Source organism: Sinocyclocheilus anshuiensis, unplaced genomic scaffold, assembly GCF_001515605.1.
Source record: "Sinocyclocheilus anshuiensis isolate Anshui unplaced genomic scaffold, SAMN03320099.WGS_v1.1 scaffold1623, whole genome shotgun sequence".
In the NCBI taxonomy this organism is placed as follows: Eukaryota; Metazoa; Chordata; class Actinopteri; order Cypriniformes; family Cyprinidae; genus Sinocyclocheilus; species Sinocyclocheilus anshuiensis.
The window spans coordinates 223,047-240,559 of NW_015553403.1; the positions used below are offsets into that span (position 1 = coordinate 223,047).

At 36.0% G+C, this 17,513-nt stretch overlaps 1 protein-coding gene across 1 annotated transcript in view; it reads left to right on the forward strand.

Annotated features, from left to right (window-relative positions):
- The window catches only part of LOC107668284 (copine-4-like), a 46,987-nt gene that overhangs the window by 22,650 nt on the left and 6,824 nt on the right, over positions 1-17,513 (forward strand). Inside the window, exons 3-13 of the mRNA XM_016460104.1 lie at positions 671-850; positions 1,714-1,785; positions 2,198-2,272; positions 5,031-5,114; positions 5,197-5,286; positions 8,558-8,656; positions 11,178-11,264; positions 11,562-11,621; positions 12,780-12,913; positions 14,233-14,287; positions 15,820-15,871. Of these exons, the coding sequence (XP_016315590.1) occupies positions 671-850; positions 1,714-1,785; positions 2,198-2,272; positions 5,031-5,114; positions 5,197-5,286; positions 8,558-8,656; positions 11,178-11,264; positions 11,562-11,621; positions 12,780-12,913; positions 14,233-14,287; positions 15,820-15,871 (988 nt within the window). The remainder of the gene's footprint in view (positions 1-670; positions 851-1,713; positions 1,786-2,197; positions 2,273-5,030; positions 5,115-5,196; positions 5,287-8,557; positions 8,657-11,177; positions 11,265-11,561; positions 11,622-12,779; positions 12,914-14,232; positions 14,288-15,819; positions 15,872-17,513) is intronic.

The following is a 17,513-nucleotide window of genomic DNA, read 5'->3' on the forward strand; positions in this document are numbered from 1 at the left end:
TTCACTGGATGGAAAAGAGCAGCTTGCACATTCTGATGTTAATAACTCTTTTTGTGTTCCGCAGAAGAAAGTAAGTCTTCTTGAAAGATACAAGGCTATAAACGTGGCATAATAATGTTTGTGGTGATGGGAGAAACAAAGCTTTTGGTAACACTTTATAATAACTAATTTATATTAACTAATGATCTGTTGAGCATTATATAATGTTTGTTAATGATTTATTAATGAAAGTTATTATAAAGTGTTACCAAGCTTTTTAAAACTTTGAATCAATTGACCCAGTTGCTTTGCAAAATGATTCAGAGCTCAAAATGCCCCACGATTCCTGCTGGTCAGTACAATGTAAATGCAACGAAAACTCAGCTCAAAGATGCCTAAAATACAAACCAATGGCAAATGTTTTATTGAAAGTCTAATCTATTAAATGTAATTAACAAATAATCTATTAACTTCAAATATGTTATTTTATTAAACTATAGGGCTTGGTTTGCTTGTTTTATACCTCAAATGTGGGCAACATAATAGATTTTTCTTTCTCGTATTCCATGCATACAGAAATTTTATATACTGAACATTGTATACATGCTGCAGAAATAGTAGTATTATAGTGTGTTACTGTGCCATTCTGAACATAATCCAGGTAGATAATTGTTTTCTGGTGTGTTTACAGGTGGACAGGACAGAGGTGATTCGGAGCTGTCTAAACCCCACGTTTTCTAAGGTCTTCACCCTGGACTTCTACTTTGAAGAGGTCCAGCGACTACGTTATGAGCTCTACGACATCAGCAGTAGTCATAATGGCATGAGAGAAGCGGACTGCCTGGGAGCCATGGAGTGCACACTGGGCCAAGTGAGCATAGATATTCAAGCAGGCTATGTGTGATTATTATGATTTTTAGTTTTGCTTGGCAATGCTCATTTTGCAACAGGATCTCTACATGATCGATGATTGCACACAGTCAGGGAAGAGTGGGGCCGGCATTGTGCCCAAATCAGATGAAGCCTCCTAATTAAATAACCACACCAACAACAATTAAGAACATTTCTGGACATTGTATGTCTGATTGAATTTTGAAAAGTGAGATGTCTATGTAGCTGGCTCAGTGTGGGATGGACGGCCGGCCCAGATGGGCCATGCTACTCTCTTATCTGCAGTTTGAGCAAATGGAAAACCAGACACATGATCTTCTGCCAGATGGTTAAGATTTGCAGTTTCTCAGTAAAGAATTTGCTAGAAGCTTATAGTGTATAACGGATGCCAGTATTCATTTTGTTCAATATTCATGTGTTTATTTTTTTGCATCAAAGCCATAAGTCTGCTTTTCTCTCAGAGGAGCTGGGTTGTTTGTTTTAATTCAGTCTGTTTTAGTTGGAGGGGGAAGAGGTGAGTATAATTGTTGAAATGAGCTGCATTTAATAAAGTGAGAAAGCGAGTTGTTGACACTCACTCATACAGAGTTTCTAGGGGAAATAAAACCAAAAGCACTCCCTCCTATTTATAAATATTTAACAGTTGATAATGCAGCACTTACAGTATATGAAGTGGATAAGACTTCATGGTGTAATTATGAACTAAGATTACATGCCAAATTCTCCCCAAGGTGTTATTATGTGCTGCGTTCTGCACATATTCATGTGTTTTTGTGTGTGTTCTGTCCATCAAAACAAGGCGGCCTCTGACCGACTTAAAATATCTTATTTCTGTCCAAATAGATCATCTCCCAGAGAAAATTCACCAAAGCCCTGCTTAAACAGGGCAACACAGTCGGGAAATCGTCTATTATGGTGAGCACTTTCCCAAATCCCAAATTTATCTGTTTGCTTTCTCTCATGCTATACTTATGCAAACATCCAGCAGTGCACAAGACCAGCAAATGGCCTTATGCAATCATTTCACAGTCTAACCTTTAAAAGCTTTGCACTTTATATGATAGAGGTGCTTTGTATGATCAATGCCACTATTGAACCCAGGCAAACAGAACAGTCAGATGTGGTATTGAATGTGAGCTATGAAACAAAAATGGCCAGAGGAGCTTGTTAATGCACATTGACAGGAACGCAGCAGCAACAGTTGAACATGTAAAGCTCAGTGGGTGAGGAGAGCGAGATCTATAAAACAAATGTCAGTCTTCACGGTTAGCTTCTGATTCTGTTTTCTCTTCTGCTGAAAACAATTAATCACTCTCAATCTCTCCAGATCACCGCTGAGGAGCTAACAGGAAATAACGATTACGTCGAACTCTCGTTCAGTGCGAGGAAGCTGGATGATAAGGTAGGAAGACCTCCTGTGCACGTTTATTCAGAATATAAAATTATCTTATGTACTGTAACAACAACCATCAGTTTTTGTCTGCAATTAGTTTTGGGCCTTATGATGCATTTTAAGGGGTCAGATTATAAACATTTCTCTGAGGTCAACTACCATTCAAAAGTTTGGGGTCAGTAGGATTTTTTAAAAGAAATAAATGCTTTTATTCAGCAAGGATGCATTAAATTGACAGTAAATACATTTATAATATTACAAAAGATTTCTATTTCAAATCGATGCTGTTCTTTTGAACTTCCTATTCATCAAAGGACCCTAAAAAATGCTGGTTTCTACAAAAATTACACCAAACAACTTTTTTTAACTGATAATAATAAGAACTTTTTTTTTTGGAGCAGCAAATCAGCATATTAGAATGATTTCTGAAGGATCATGTGACACTGAAGACTGGAGTAATGATGCTAAAAATTCAGCTTTGCCATCACAAGTATTAATATAGAAAAATGTAACATTTTAACATAGAAAACAGTTATTTTGCAGTTATTTTCAGTTGTAATATTTCATATTACTTTTTTAATGTATTTTTGATAAAATAAATGTAGCCTTGATTAGCATTAGAGACTTCTTAACATTGACAAATCTTACTGACCCCAAAAGTTTGAATGGTAGTGTATAATTCGATTTTTTTTTAGCACCAAAAACACTTTTTTATACCATTTTTCACCCTCTTTCTGATCCCTAGGATTAAACAGTCTGTTTTTTTTGTGGCTGTGCCTTTAAAAAATAAGCATGTGAAATGTGAAAGCAGTTTTCTGTTCTCTTGCATTGGGACCTTGGTTTGCTGTCAAGTGTCAAATATAATTTAACTCTCCCATCCTTCAGTAACAGCCTCATGGCAAAGTCTACATTACATTGTGAGAGGATCAACACAGGAATGTGAAATGAGACACTGAAACTGTTGTGATCAGATAGAAATGATCAGGGATGCTGTTAAAAATAAACTTCAGCCTTGATGAATCCCCATACTCGGAAATGAGGTCAGACAGTTGAGAAAGAAAAGAGAGAGAGTGATAGAGAGAGTACTATTCCTGTGGGAGACACAATCAACTCTTGTCAGCAGGGTAATTACATGGGACTAAAATTAATAAGAGGGATTAATACAAGCATAACAAATGATCCACGAGCGTCTCAGTTTCACACAGAGCGTCCCATACTGCTGCTTGACAGGGCGTCAAAAGGTAGAACAGGAAAGCCTCCTTCAAATCACTTTTCATTTAAGAGTTATTTTCTTTTCCTAAGTTATAATCCTTTAGTGAAAATCATATCCTTGGTATCTGAGTAATTAAAACTTTGATCAGAGACCCAGGCTGTCAAGATCCTCTGATAACTTTTGATAAGTTGCTGTTTCATTCTCACGTCTTAAACTTTGGCTGAATTGACTACAAGCCTTTAGGAGAACATTACTGGAGTAGATGACATCCTTGAGCGCTATGCTGTGAGTGGTCTGTTGTGAATCTTCTGTGCATGTGGCTCTTTTTATGTGTTAAAGTTGTTTGGAAAGATCTGAAAGTCTTGAAAATGGTTCCTGGTGATTCAGTGCTGTTTTGATCATTCAGCATACCTGCCGCTGTCCTCTGAGGAAAAGTGTTTTATAAGCATAATTAGCCCAGGAAAGTCTGCAACTGTGGGAAACTTAAAGAAAGGCATACTAGTTTCTTATTGTCAGTGTTGCTGTTTAATATTTATACAATCTACAGTATTACAAGAGTGATAAAGGGAGATATATATGCATATTTCATGTTATGTATGCTTACTTCTCAAGTGCTGAGAATAGTTTAAATATGTTAAATTGATAAAAAAAAGTGATAGTAAAGACTTATGTTGTTAGTTGAAAAAAGTATCACAGGCTCTAAAAAATATTAAGTAGCACAACTGATATTTATATCCATTAATGATATATATTGATTAGGGCTGCACGATAAATCACATGCGATATTTAATGCGCATCTTGTTAGCAAAGCCGGTTCTGTAATCAGCGGTAAATCTCCATCACGTGCGTGCTTTCACATGGAGCAGCATTTACTACACAGAGTCGTTGTTAACTGACAAGATGTGCTAAACCATGTTCATATATGATCGTGGTTTAGCTCAGCTTGTCAGTGAACAACGGCTCTGTGTAGTAAAATCGAATAGCTACATGCTGCTTTTGACCAGTCCGTATTCACGAGAGGTGTGTAATAATGTGTTTTAAATAGCAGTTTATATTTTGCAAAGGCAACATTACTGAATTTTTTTGGAGCTCCTTGGTGGTCAAAGAAAAGAAGAGATTTAGACCAAAAGAGTCTCTGTGTCTCTGAAAAATAATAAAAGAATTTAAAATAAACTAGGGATTTGATTGCATTTATCATGTAATTTTAGTGACTTGATTATCTTGGCCTATATTGTATGGTGCTATTAGTATAATATCTATCCCCCTCCGTATTTAGTCAGGTGAGAAGACCCCTAAGCAGACAGATAGGAGCAGAGTGGGATGGGGCAGCCGACAGTGGGAGCAGCAGGAAGCTGCTTGAAAAAAAGTTACCAGCAAGGACACAATTCATTTTCAATTTGTTTTTGCTAAAAAACAATGTTTAATGTAGTGGCGATGCTGCTGGGCTACATGAATGCATATTAGATGCATCATGCATATTATGGAATGTACAAACTCTCCAGAATCACTTTGTTTGAGATGTTCAGCTGATCTCTATGCTTGTTATTCCCTCAGGATTTTTTCAGCAAGTCGGATCCATTCTTAGAGATCTACAGGGTAAACGATGACAATACTCAGCAACTAGTGCACAGAACAGAGGTAAGACAACCATTTCTTTCTAAGATTTCTCTGTGATAGTGCTTAAGCGACACTGAATTGCTCTCTTCCCCTCTGCACACAGACGGTCATGAATAACCTCAACCCCATGTGGAAGACCTTCAAGACGTCCCTTAACTCACTCTGTAGTGGAGACCATGAAAGAATACTGAAGGTAAAATATGATGTCACTTGCTATTGCAGATGAAAGTGTATTTGACTTACACTAACAAATAAATACATGGATCAATTTTAATTTAGTTTTACATTTACATTAGCATTTGCAATTCATGTTGCTGGCAGACGGCAGCTTATAAGAAGCTTAGAAGTACATGCATTGCGCTTGTAATTTGATGTAGGTGCTCTTGGGTAAAAATTGTCTGCTTATTACCCGTCAATAATTCTACTAAAATTTGACTGAAAGGCCCTTCAGCACTTTGGGAAAAGATGTTTTATTATTGAATTAATGTAGATGTTAATTTCAATGTTCAGATTTCCAGTGCATTTTGATGCAGTTAGTGTATGAGTGAGATACTGTTGCATAAGTCTACTTTTGGATAGGAATTAAGCAGTAATGATTTTTTTAAATAATTTGTCTGCATCTTACATTACATAGATTTTATTATGATTCTGTTTTTTGTGTTGTTTTTAATATATAAATATATTAAACATTTTACATAGACTTTGCAGTATCTGCAAAATGTTAATTATTTTACCAAAATAAGAGGGATCATACAAAATGCATGTTATTTTTTTATTTAGTACTGACCTGAATAAGATATTTCACATAAAAGACCATATAGTCCATATAAAATAATAGTTAAATTAATAAAAAAAGACCCCTTTCAAACGTTTACATATGCTTGATTCTTAATACTGTGTTGTTACCTGGATGATCCACTGTTTTTTTTTTTGTGATAGTTGTTCATGAGTCACTTGTTTGTCCTGAACAGTTAAACTGCCCGCTGTTCTTCAGAAAAATCCTTTAATAAAAACATACTAGAATTTGAGACATAGACATATACTACTGTTCAAAAGATTTTATCTATCTATCTATCTATCTATCTATCTATCTATCTATCTATCATGACAGTTAAAAACAGTTGTGCTGCTTAGTTTTTTTTGTGGAAACCGTGATATATATTTTTAAAGATTCTTTAATAGAATGTTCAAAAGAACAGAATTTTTTTAAAATAGATTTTTTTGTAACAATTTAAATCTCTTTATTGTCACTTGTGGTAGTGTACATCTTTAAAGCGCAGTGTTACACTGGAGTGATGGGGTCTGTGTACTCCATAAACTATCCATTTAACAGTAAGATGCTTTGGGCCCCCTGTAAACATTTCTTAAGGGCACCTGTGTGCCCCTTTTGCTGCTTGTAGTGCATCAGCATATGGCTGCATGTGGCCTCCCTTCTGCCCACTCATGACTGAACAGAACTCAGACCTTATTAAAGTGAACGGCTCAGCCTCATTTAGTACCAGCCGTCCTCCATGCCATCTGCAGAATCACTCACGGTAGTTCAGCTCACAGCTGGAGCTCACCCCATTCCCAGACCCGACCTTTAGGAGAGAACGCTGCTGTCACCCCACTCAGAGCAAAGGCGATCAGTGTGGGAAACGTGTCTTCCTTTTAAAACCTCTGCTGAACACTTAATGGGTGCCGTGATAGTGCCATGTGTGGTTAACTCATAATGACTGTGATTGATTGGATCCTGCCGATATTTGACAGGCCTTATCATGACTCCACTGAAACATATTTGTTGTGGGCTAATGAAATATTAAGTGTTATGATTTCATTTTTCTTGTTGTGTACACTGACATCTCATTCTCTATCAAATAGAGTTCAAATGATGAACTAGACACTTTCAGACAGACTCTCTCATGAACATTAAACTGTCAATATTTCTGCAGAATGCTTAACATGGCTGTTGGTACATCAGTTGTTTGGTTCTTAGTGCAGTCCAGAGAACCAATATACCTGAACATAAAATCTTATAACAGTATATTGCTTGCTGTAACCTGAATGGTTGTCCTTTATATGTACTTTTCTTAACAAGCTAACATATATACACATATAAAAATTCAAAAAGATTTTTGTAATTTTTTTTGGAAAGCACAACTGTTCTCAACATTGATAATAATAAATGTTTTTTGAACACCAAATCAGCATATTAGAATGATTTTTGAAGTATCATGTGACACTGAAGACTGGAGTAATGATGCTGAAAATTAAGCTTTACCATCACAGGAATAAATTACATTTTAAAATATATTAGCATAGAGAGTTATTTTAAATCGTAACAACATTTTACGATATTACTGTTTTTACTGTATTTTTGATCAAATAAATAAAGCCTGGTGAGCATAAGAGACTTTTCAAAAACATGGAAAAAAATCTTATTGACCCCCAAACCTTTGGAATGGTATGGTATATTAATAAATACTGTAAGAACAGATAAATATACCAAATGCATTACCTAATATACTGATATTTATTAATTCACTTGACAAGTGTAAACACTGTAGCACTATCATATATATATATATATATATATATATAGACTGAAAATACTTTCAATACTACTTTCCGAACAGGATTTTTAATTTTTTTTAACAGGTTTCTCTCAGAATATCTTTTAACACTTAGTATTCCAAAGGTTGAACAAACAGATAGTTCTGCCCCCATCTAATGGCATTAATTGAGCCAGTGTTGTTGTTTCATGCTGGGGGAATGGCTACAAATTGCTTGGTAATAGTTGGCATATGTTGTGATACAAGAAAATATAATAACATTAAAAAATTACACACATCAGCTTTAAATTGTGCTTGTCCAACTCATTTCCGTCTTGCATCATAAAAGTATGAAAATGTGGTAACGGAATTGCTCAGGCTAAGTACTGTGTGAATGAAAATCACCCACACTATGTCCTGGTCTCATCTTTTACAGCAACATTATATAAGTCAACCCCCTGTTGTCCTGAATATTGCAGAAAACCATCAAACTTTAATTAATTTGTAATGTCACTTTATGTTTAATGCATGAATGCATGGGGCACAGTGATGACGAGTCTGCTCCAGTTCTTTATGCTGTGTGTTTGGGTTCCAGGCATTTATAGTGTTCAGTGTTCTCTGTGGACCGTATGTACAGTAGTTGAGTTGGTTCAAAAAGAGTAGATGGTGTGCACATCCAGCAGAATATCTTTTGTTTCTGCTCCAGAGGAATGCTGAGAAAATGGTATCCAAACGAGATGTCTGTAGAGGAAACAAATATATGTGAGGAGGATGGGGAGTATGAGAAGAGATCAAAAGAGATGAAAAAAGTGAAAGAAGCAAGAGTTAAATCATGCATACCACTGGACCAACACATACCCTATAGGTTTTAGTGATATTTGCTTTAGATGCCTTATTAATATTAGCCCGTTGTGTTCTTCCCTTAACATTCAGTGTACAGTGTGGGACTGGGACTCGAACGGAAAGCATGATTTCATAGGGGAGTTTCAAGCTACATTCAAAGAGATGCGATCAGCAATGGATGGAAGACAGGTAAACATGTTTCAATTTTTTTTTTTTTTTAATTGGATTTTTTTAAATACAATTGACTTTACTTGAAACAGCTCTGTGAGATATTTAGAGCAGGATAAGCTACTGATGAGTAGGATCTAGTTTGATTTAAAGAGTAATCAGCAAAAGTGAAAGATGAAAGAGGAATGAGGTTATATGAGGAGATATTCATGTGGGTCACAGATATTTTAGTTTTTCTAAACTTTAACAGATTCTGTAGAGAATTACCTCCAGTATCCCTGAACCGAACTGTTGGATTTTTCTCACATATTCTAATAATCTAAAAAGATAGATAGATGTATAGATAGATAGATAGATAGATAGATAGATGAATAGATAGACAGATAGATAGATTCAGATTGATAGATAGATTCAGATTGATAGATAGATTCAGATTGATAGATTCAAATTTATTCAATGATTGTTTGAGTTATTGATTCTTTGATTAATTGATTCTATGAAACCAAATTCATTTAAGAAGGACATGATGACAAAAAACATAACTGAAAAATTACTGTCTGCAAAAGAACAATGTGCTCTAATGTAATTATAAGTGGAATAATTCCTTAATTAGAATCATTTAATTTAATGACACAACTGATGGAATGACGTTGAAATGCTGTTTTGTGATGTCTGTAAAGCAGTGTGTTGCTGTGCGCTTTAAACATCAGGCAAGCACACAAAAAGCATCACATCAGAGTTCGTAACCCTGCACCTGCTAGATCTCTAAGTGTCCATTAAGTCATTCTGCACTTCTGTAATTTGGATATTGCATTTCAGGACCACTATGCTGTTTACAAACTGGGGTAACACTTTAGAATAATGGTCCATTGTTAACAAGTAACTATGTAGGAAGTAATAGGTAGTACTACATTAACACTTAACTTAATACTATTAACTAATAGAGAAGCAAGATTAACTAAGCAGTAAGTAGTAGCAAATTTAGGACAAAGGAAGTTCCTTATTAGATATTTGATAATTATTAAATAAAAATATCCTCATTGATAACGCACTTTAGCTTTAAAGTGAAAAATGCATTAGCCTCTCACTGATTACTCAAGCGTTACCTTGTCAGCCTGCATGAACTACTAGTGATCGGGACCATTATTTTAAAGTGAAAAACACCTTAACCACTCAGTAATTACTAAGTAATTTAATAAGTTATTTAACATATTTTATATCTGACACATACATTTGTGTGAGGCACTAGTGATATTTTACCAGACACTGTAATCTGGAATATGCGGTTTTGTGCTTAACACAATATAAATGCAGTCGATGCCTTCATTAAGGATGTGAATTGTTTTTGTCAAGAGAACATCATTATTTATATTCAAGAAAAGTCCTCCCCAGCCTACTGTCACTAAAGGTATAAGTCTTTTGGAGTCGGAGACATACTGAACTGACATACACTAGAGCTCATAATTGTAAACTAATTAAATCACTTCCTAATTATTAACATTTTTAAATGAATTATTTTTATTATTATTTTATGTTTTTGTTTGAAATAAACAGAGAACATCCATCCTTTGGTAAGAGTAGTAGTCACAATTTCAACCTGTAGCCAACTTATTTGGGGGATATCATATTCATAAATTAGTTTCCACAAAGAACCCAATTGTTCACTTTTAAGACGTTACTGTTGTGATTAGTAATTAATTGGTTATTCTTTATTAATTGGTCATAGTTCGCAAGTAGTTCTCAATGAGGATATATATTTTTTTAGTAATTATCAAATATCTAATAAGGAACTACCTTGTCCTAAATTTGCTACTACTTACTGCTTAGTTAATCTTGCTTCTCTATTAGTTAATAGTATTAAGTTAAGTGTTAATGTAGTACTACCTATTACTTCCTGCATAGTTACTTGTTAACAACGGACCATTATTCTAAAGTGTTACCCAAACTGGAAGCAAACTGGATAATTGCATTTTTTATTGTCAAAAAAAAATTCACACAAAATGACCACATCCTCCTTAATAATCGATAATGAGGATATTCTAAGGTTTTAAAGAGTTTTCAGTCCCCATTAAATAGTCTACAATGTGCAACTTGCTCTAAAAATGGATCCAGTGATTACCCTTAAGCCAACAACTCTTTCTGATTTTGAAAACAGTAAGTCGTTGTCTTTTAAGCTGTCAGTTAATTGTAACTCTGCTAAAATGCACAGCTACAGCTGGATGACACCTCGTTCTCTTGTGAAGTCCCGAACGCTTTGGGTTTATATCTCAATACCGCAGGCATCTGTACCAGACTTTTTTAGAACATCGCTTCCAGGCTCGACATCATTCCTCATTATTATGACTGAAATTGTTGTTTTCTGAGTCTATTGTCTACTGGAACACTTATTTTTGGCCTTCACTGCTTCAATGGGAAGTGATTATGCACTATCTCACACATTCTAATGAAGCTATTATATTTTCCAGGACTTCTCGATCGCCCACTCCAACCAGTACTGATGGAAAGCTAATGGTTTGTTTTTATGCTTTTGAAACAATGCCAGGTCCAGTGGGAATGCATAAACCCCAAATATAAAGCCAAGAAGAAGAATTACAAGAACTCTGGGATTGTCATTCTGAATCAGTGCCAGGTAATATTTTTTCATCATAAAATGTTTCTCTCTAGAGGACCTTGTCTCCTCCCCGTAGGCCTTGTATTTCAAAAAGCGACAGTGTCATGCTGTCAGCAGAGGCGTTGATGGTTACAGTAGATGGAGGTGGGAACTTCACACAGCTAGAAGTCATTCCATCCGGCTAAAATGTGAGATCCCAGCTCTGCAAATGGCCACTGAATTTGATCATAATTGACATAAATTAGAAGTGATGAGAAGGAGATAGCAACATGAAAGTGCTTGAATTCGTGATAACCTGCCCTTTTGTATCCACAGATCATTAAGATGCATTCCTTTCTGGACTACATCATGGGTGGTTGCCAAATACAGTTTACAGTAAGTCTAGGCAGATACAACTCATGCTTTCTCATTTTTTAAGTAAATGGAGTTCATTTATCTGTGTTTATATCTATAAAACTAATCATCCATTATCATTTGTTTTCTCTGACATTAGCATAGCCGCCAGTTTTGTTTAATGAATTATGTTATTATTAGTCAGAACACTCATGATTTATTATTCATTACCATGTACATACTAATGGGAACAGGAAAACTAAATTATCATTCTAAATGTTTATTTTTTTGCATAATTTATAAAGTAATAATTGTCTCACCTGCTTACAGCACTGTTAATTTCGCATGACACTTTTGTGTGCACCGTAGTGTTTCATTGCTTTTATTTTCTGTCACAATAAGTTCTTCCTGAATTGTTGTCATGTACAGTCTCCTGAAAGGTTTTTAGAATTAGTTTCAATTCAGTTGACCTCATGTTTGTTTTATGAATTGATATAACATGCAGTTTTAATGAGTGTTGATTTTTCTCTAGAAAGCAAACTGGTAGACCTGCGATTTTTACAAACCTTTTCTGCTTAAACAGAAAATGGTATTGCTAAGGGAGAGGGATCTTACTTTCAGGGATTTGATCAATTAAATGTTGGTACATGCATTCTAGATGAATGCTATAAAATCCATTAGGGTTATTAATGACTAATTTGATTCAAAATACATACATATGTAGTTAAACTTAACGAATGAATAAAACATAAGTTTCAGCAAACTTATGGGTTGGTAATAGAAACTATTTCAAGATGTTGGGTATAAACTTCCCCCTGATTTGGAGTGTTACATTGTCCAAAATTTGTATTTGAATTGTTGTCTTCTTAAAAGGGTTTGAGAACCACTACTTACGTTTTGTGATCGTGAGAAAAAAAAAGTCAGTCACGTATGTCCATACTATTGACTTTTAGTGCATGACTTTATATATTGGGAATATTGTGTTAAGAAGTCTGTCATAACTATACAAGCCAGGTATATTTTATCTAAATACATAGTCCCACGCCTACTTAAATGCATGCATTTTACAGCTCTATAAAATCTGTTTACTCTCTGTCAATGCCAGTAGGAGACAGCACTCTGTAGAGATTCTCCACATGGTGTATACATTTTGAGTAATTAGCATCAAAGCACTACTTTGATTGCTGCTTGTCTTTTCAGGTAGCGATTGATTTCACAGCCTCTAATGGGGATCCTAGAAACAGTTGTTCGTTACACTACATCCACCCCTACCAGCCTAACGAGTATCTGAAAGCTTTAGTCGCAGTGGGGGAGATTTGCCAAGACTATGACAGGTGAGCAGGCTGAACAGCCAGTCAAATCCCAACTTCAGCTCTCTCGGTTCTCGTCTTTCTTTCATACACCAGTTGTTTAGGTTCACACATATGCGAGTCAGTTCTCTTTCTCAGAATGTGCAGTGTTTTGACAGTATAGTGAGTAGAGTCCCAACACTGGGATTTTATTTGTTATGTAATGTGTAGGCTGTCTAAATAATTAAATCATAAAAATGTGATGTGAATGAAACAAGGGATCAAGGTTTGGCTGGTTAGCATGGTTCTAAAACCTTGTAGATGTGGATGCATCATTCACCATTGATGGCCATTCAAAAGTAGCCATGTATTCTAACCAAAGAACATTTTTTACAAGAACAAAATATAAATATTTCATATGATAGTGGATATTTTACCAACGGTGAAATTATTATTATTTTTTTTTTAAACCGAAAGCCCTGGAGCACAGAGAGCAATATGCAGGTCATACATTGCTTTATACATGATGTTATGGTGCCTTGGAAGCCGGTTTGGACTAGTTTGCTTAGGAGGTACCTTAATACAAAAACACCGTCTGTTAAGTCAGTGACTGATTTGCTGCCGTAGGCACACAGCTAATATGAAGAAATGTGATGTCCTGAACTTCAGAGATTAAACAGGGAAAATAGTTCTTGTGACATAACCAAGATGCATCACAGAAAACTTAATTTACAATGCTTTTCACTTCACACAGTAAATAGAGAGTGGTTAATTGGAATTTATGAATAAATAAATAAAACGTTGTTTTAGTTTGATCCCAATTTACATAGCTGCTCTATTTTGCTGTAAAAACATAAAACAGACTAGGCCTGTTTTAATTAAAGATATGTTAAAGGTGGGAGTTACAATTGGACAGACAGTCTGTTATTTTCAAATCTTATTTTATTAGACCTATGGCCTCTGCATTTCAACATTTGGTGATTCTTTAGAAACCCCGAAGCAGCTTATGGATAACATGCTTAATCCTAGCGTTTTTTGACCACTGTAGCTGAGCTGTTATTTCAGCACTCTGAAAGGTCATTCAAAAGCTCATTTCCAGCACCGTGTCGAGCTCCGGCATCACTCCAGAACGAGATGAATGCATATCTATCAGGACGTTTGGTTGGGATGAAATCTGAAATCACAGTGCTTACTGATTTGGCAGGCACTAACAATAACAATTATGCAAATCTGTGTCCATTACAAATGAGCAGTGATGAGGGGCCATCGAGACAGGAAAGCATGATGGGAAATTTGGTAAGTAATTCCCAAGATCCTCAATGCATGCCAGCTCTAATCTCCTGTCCGTTTTCGTTTCCGTGCAGTGACAAAATGTTCCCAGCATTTGGCTTTGGTGCTCGGATACCTCCGGACTTCAAGGTAACTTCTTTAGCATTTATAGTGATGGGGGTGCAATGGGAATTTTTCATTAATGGGATGAAGAGTGAACGATGCTTCTAATTAGGCTACCGATGGAGTGAACTGATATCAGCAGGTTAATTTCCCTCTGACAGATAATGTGCCTTTGTGCTGAGCTGAGAGTGTTTTGTATTCATCTTAGGCTTAAGCCCTCACTCCAGACTTATTGTTAAAATCTCTTAAAAATCTTAAAACATTAGTATTGAAAATTGTGCGTTTATTTACAATGTGAAGAGAAAGGCCTTGAATCCCCCTGAAGGGGGTATTGACCAGCGATATTGACCAGCTGAATGTATATTATCCTGCTTATTTCAAGACTACTGACTTCACATAAATAAATAAATGTACATTAAATATTGATTTAAGTTTGATGTATTTATCATGTGAGAAGATAGAGATAGCAAAGTGGTAGCTGAGATATGAAACTAGCACAGCTATGTAAGAAATCAGGTGCCTGGGACAATTATACAATTTAGCAGTCAGTATATAAAAATATTTGACTAACTGACCAATTATAATCAACACAGCACGATTGCAAGACTGAACAAGAATTCAGTGCACAGGATGTTGAGTCATTTAGACACAATATTGCCATTTGATGTCTATTTTTTTTTTTCACCAACCAAAATAGTTCCAAGCGAGGTCAGCACTTGGATAAACACTTGGGTCTCCGAGCAGTGCACTGTGGGAATGAATGAACAAATCATTATTTTGAACCGGTTCTATTCAGTAAACAGATTGAACCAGTTCACCCAATCAGACTGAATCGTTTGAAACTGTTCACATCTGGAATCAGCAGTCAGTCGATGAATGAAATGCTCTCTCAAATGTGTTCAATATTCAGACTAAATGGAGTAATGTGGTCATAAAACCATAATGTCTGTTTTTTTGCAATGAATCCTTTTGGATAAACAGTTCTTGCAATGGTTCTGGAGTCAACATTACACTACACTGATCACAGCAATTCTTAAGTCAACAGTACCAATCAAAATCGAATGTAAGACTGATGACAATAAACATAATATAAATTACTAGAAAATGTGTCTATATATGGCTTTAATAATGTGTTTGAGTGAAGCTGGGATGTATTTGGACTTCCCATCACATGGATATTCTCACCCGAATGACTCGGCATTTAAATGAATCGGTTGAGTGAATAATTCAGTGACTTATAAAGGCAGTCATGTGTTTAGCTCCTGAATGAAACTGTGTTTTTGAATTATTTGAGTGATTAATGACTCGCTTATAAAGCTGTGATTTGTCATCACCTACTGGTGTAACCTGCAGAAATGTCACTGAAAAATCCTAACCAGACAGTGAAATGTCCCTGCTGTTGGACTATATCAAAACACTTGGAAAGCTGCTCAGCCAATCAAATTCAGAGAACTAACAACTGCATAATATATGGTATGAATTATTTTCAAAGAGTATTTTATTGATGCCACAGATAGCCTAAGAAGGTTATGTTTCTTTTTTCTTTCTTTTTCCCTCAGGTTTCACATGACTTTGCAGTAAACTTCAACGAGGACAACCCAGAATGTGCAGGTATTATAGAGCATTTATCCCAATATTTGATCTATTCCAGATCTTAATTTATCTCCTTAATGCAGATGCATTAACTACCCTGTGTAACCTTTGCCCACTGGGACTGAACTACTTAAAGCCTCAACATAACACTGGCAATGTCAAACAGCCCTTCAGTATAGTGTTGTCCCCGCAAATAAAGGAGATCAATATATGCATAGATGAATTACAGAGCTACGCTATTGACAAAGGTGGACCCATTAATGTTTAATGCTGCTATAAAATATATGGCCTAAGGGGAATGTCTGAAGGAGGGAGGCCTGGTTGATGTCACACCCTCCCCTTCCCCAATAATAAGTCTCTCTGGACCAAGACAGCAGGAAAACATGACTGTCAGCACAAAAACAGATGTTTTAAGGCTAGGTGAAATCATAGTGGTGCCGTGCATTAGACCAGAACTTCTTGTACAGAGTTTAATTTTGTAGGATACATGTTTACATATTTTATTGCAATTTGTTACCACTCTGTTTTATATTTAACCGCCCTGTGCTGCAAAAGCAAAGTTGTTTTTAGACCATAATCTCTTGGTAGGCTTGCATCATCACAACCTGTTTAAAGTTTGAAACTCGTGTCTCCTAAAAGGGTGGCTGCTATCAGAGAGTAAAGACGAAAATATAAGAACAATGAATACTTGAAATACAGAAACAGATGGGAAAGTAAAGTAATATAAATGATAATTCTGTCATTGTGAGAAAGCCTCTGTCAAGTCATCTATCCATTCAAATGTAACCCAACTCTCTTTGGGATGGTGTTGCCTTGGAAGTCAAGTCAGAAGTTGCAAATGATTGGATTTTGTATTTAGTTTGCTCTCAGTTTGTGTTTGGTACTTAGCTTTCCCATCATCCCTGTCTTCAACCATGAGCAGGATAAATTGATCATCGCTCTAGTGTATAGGTGTCACTTGATTTCCCTTGCTATTTCTGTTCCACCTCTATCAGCGCAGACACACCAGGGTGGCGCCCAAAATGGGCACAGACCACTCAGCTTTTGATCAAGCAGCCAGGCCTGTCTCTTCCAGGAATAGCAAGCGGCTCGCAGCCCACCAGGACACATGCCAGCCAATCTACCCCAAGCAGAGAGCACACCTTTCCACCCTGGTATAGTCTGGAAAATCCAGCATGACAGTATTGCGGTTCCAACACACCTGGACGAGACAAACAGTGCGCTTAAATAGTGTGAACGATATTGGTGTGCAATTATCAGTAATTTTTACTTTCTAAATATTGACAACCCGTTGTAGACAAATCGTGGTGAGGTGTCTAGTGAGCACAGTTGTTTGCTTTCCGTGAAAGAAACCAATTTGCAGTCTTCTCACTCTTCCAAAGTCACTCCTTTTAAAAGTTTTGCTCAACTGCAAAACTCGACCTTTGAGTAGTGGGGTGTAATCATCTTGCTACAATCAAGAAGTCAAGGTTTGATTGGTTAGCACTATCCTGCTGGTGTTGTGACGAACCATTCTGCTGCCATACTAAACTTTGCCCGTCATGGCCTTTCAAAAGTAGTGAATTCTGGCAAAAACTTTTTCTAAGAAACGTGTGTGTGTGTGTGTGTGTGTATATATATATATATATATATATATATAAATGCATCTCCACTCGCATTG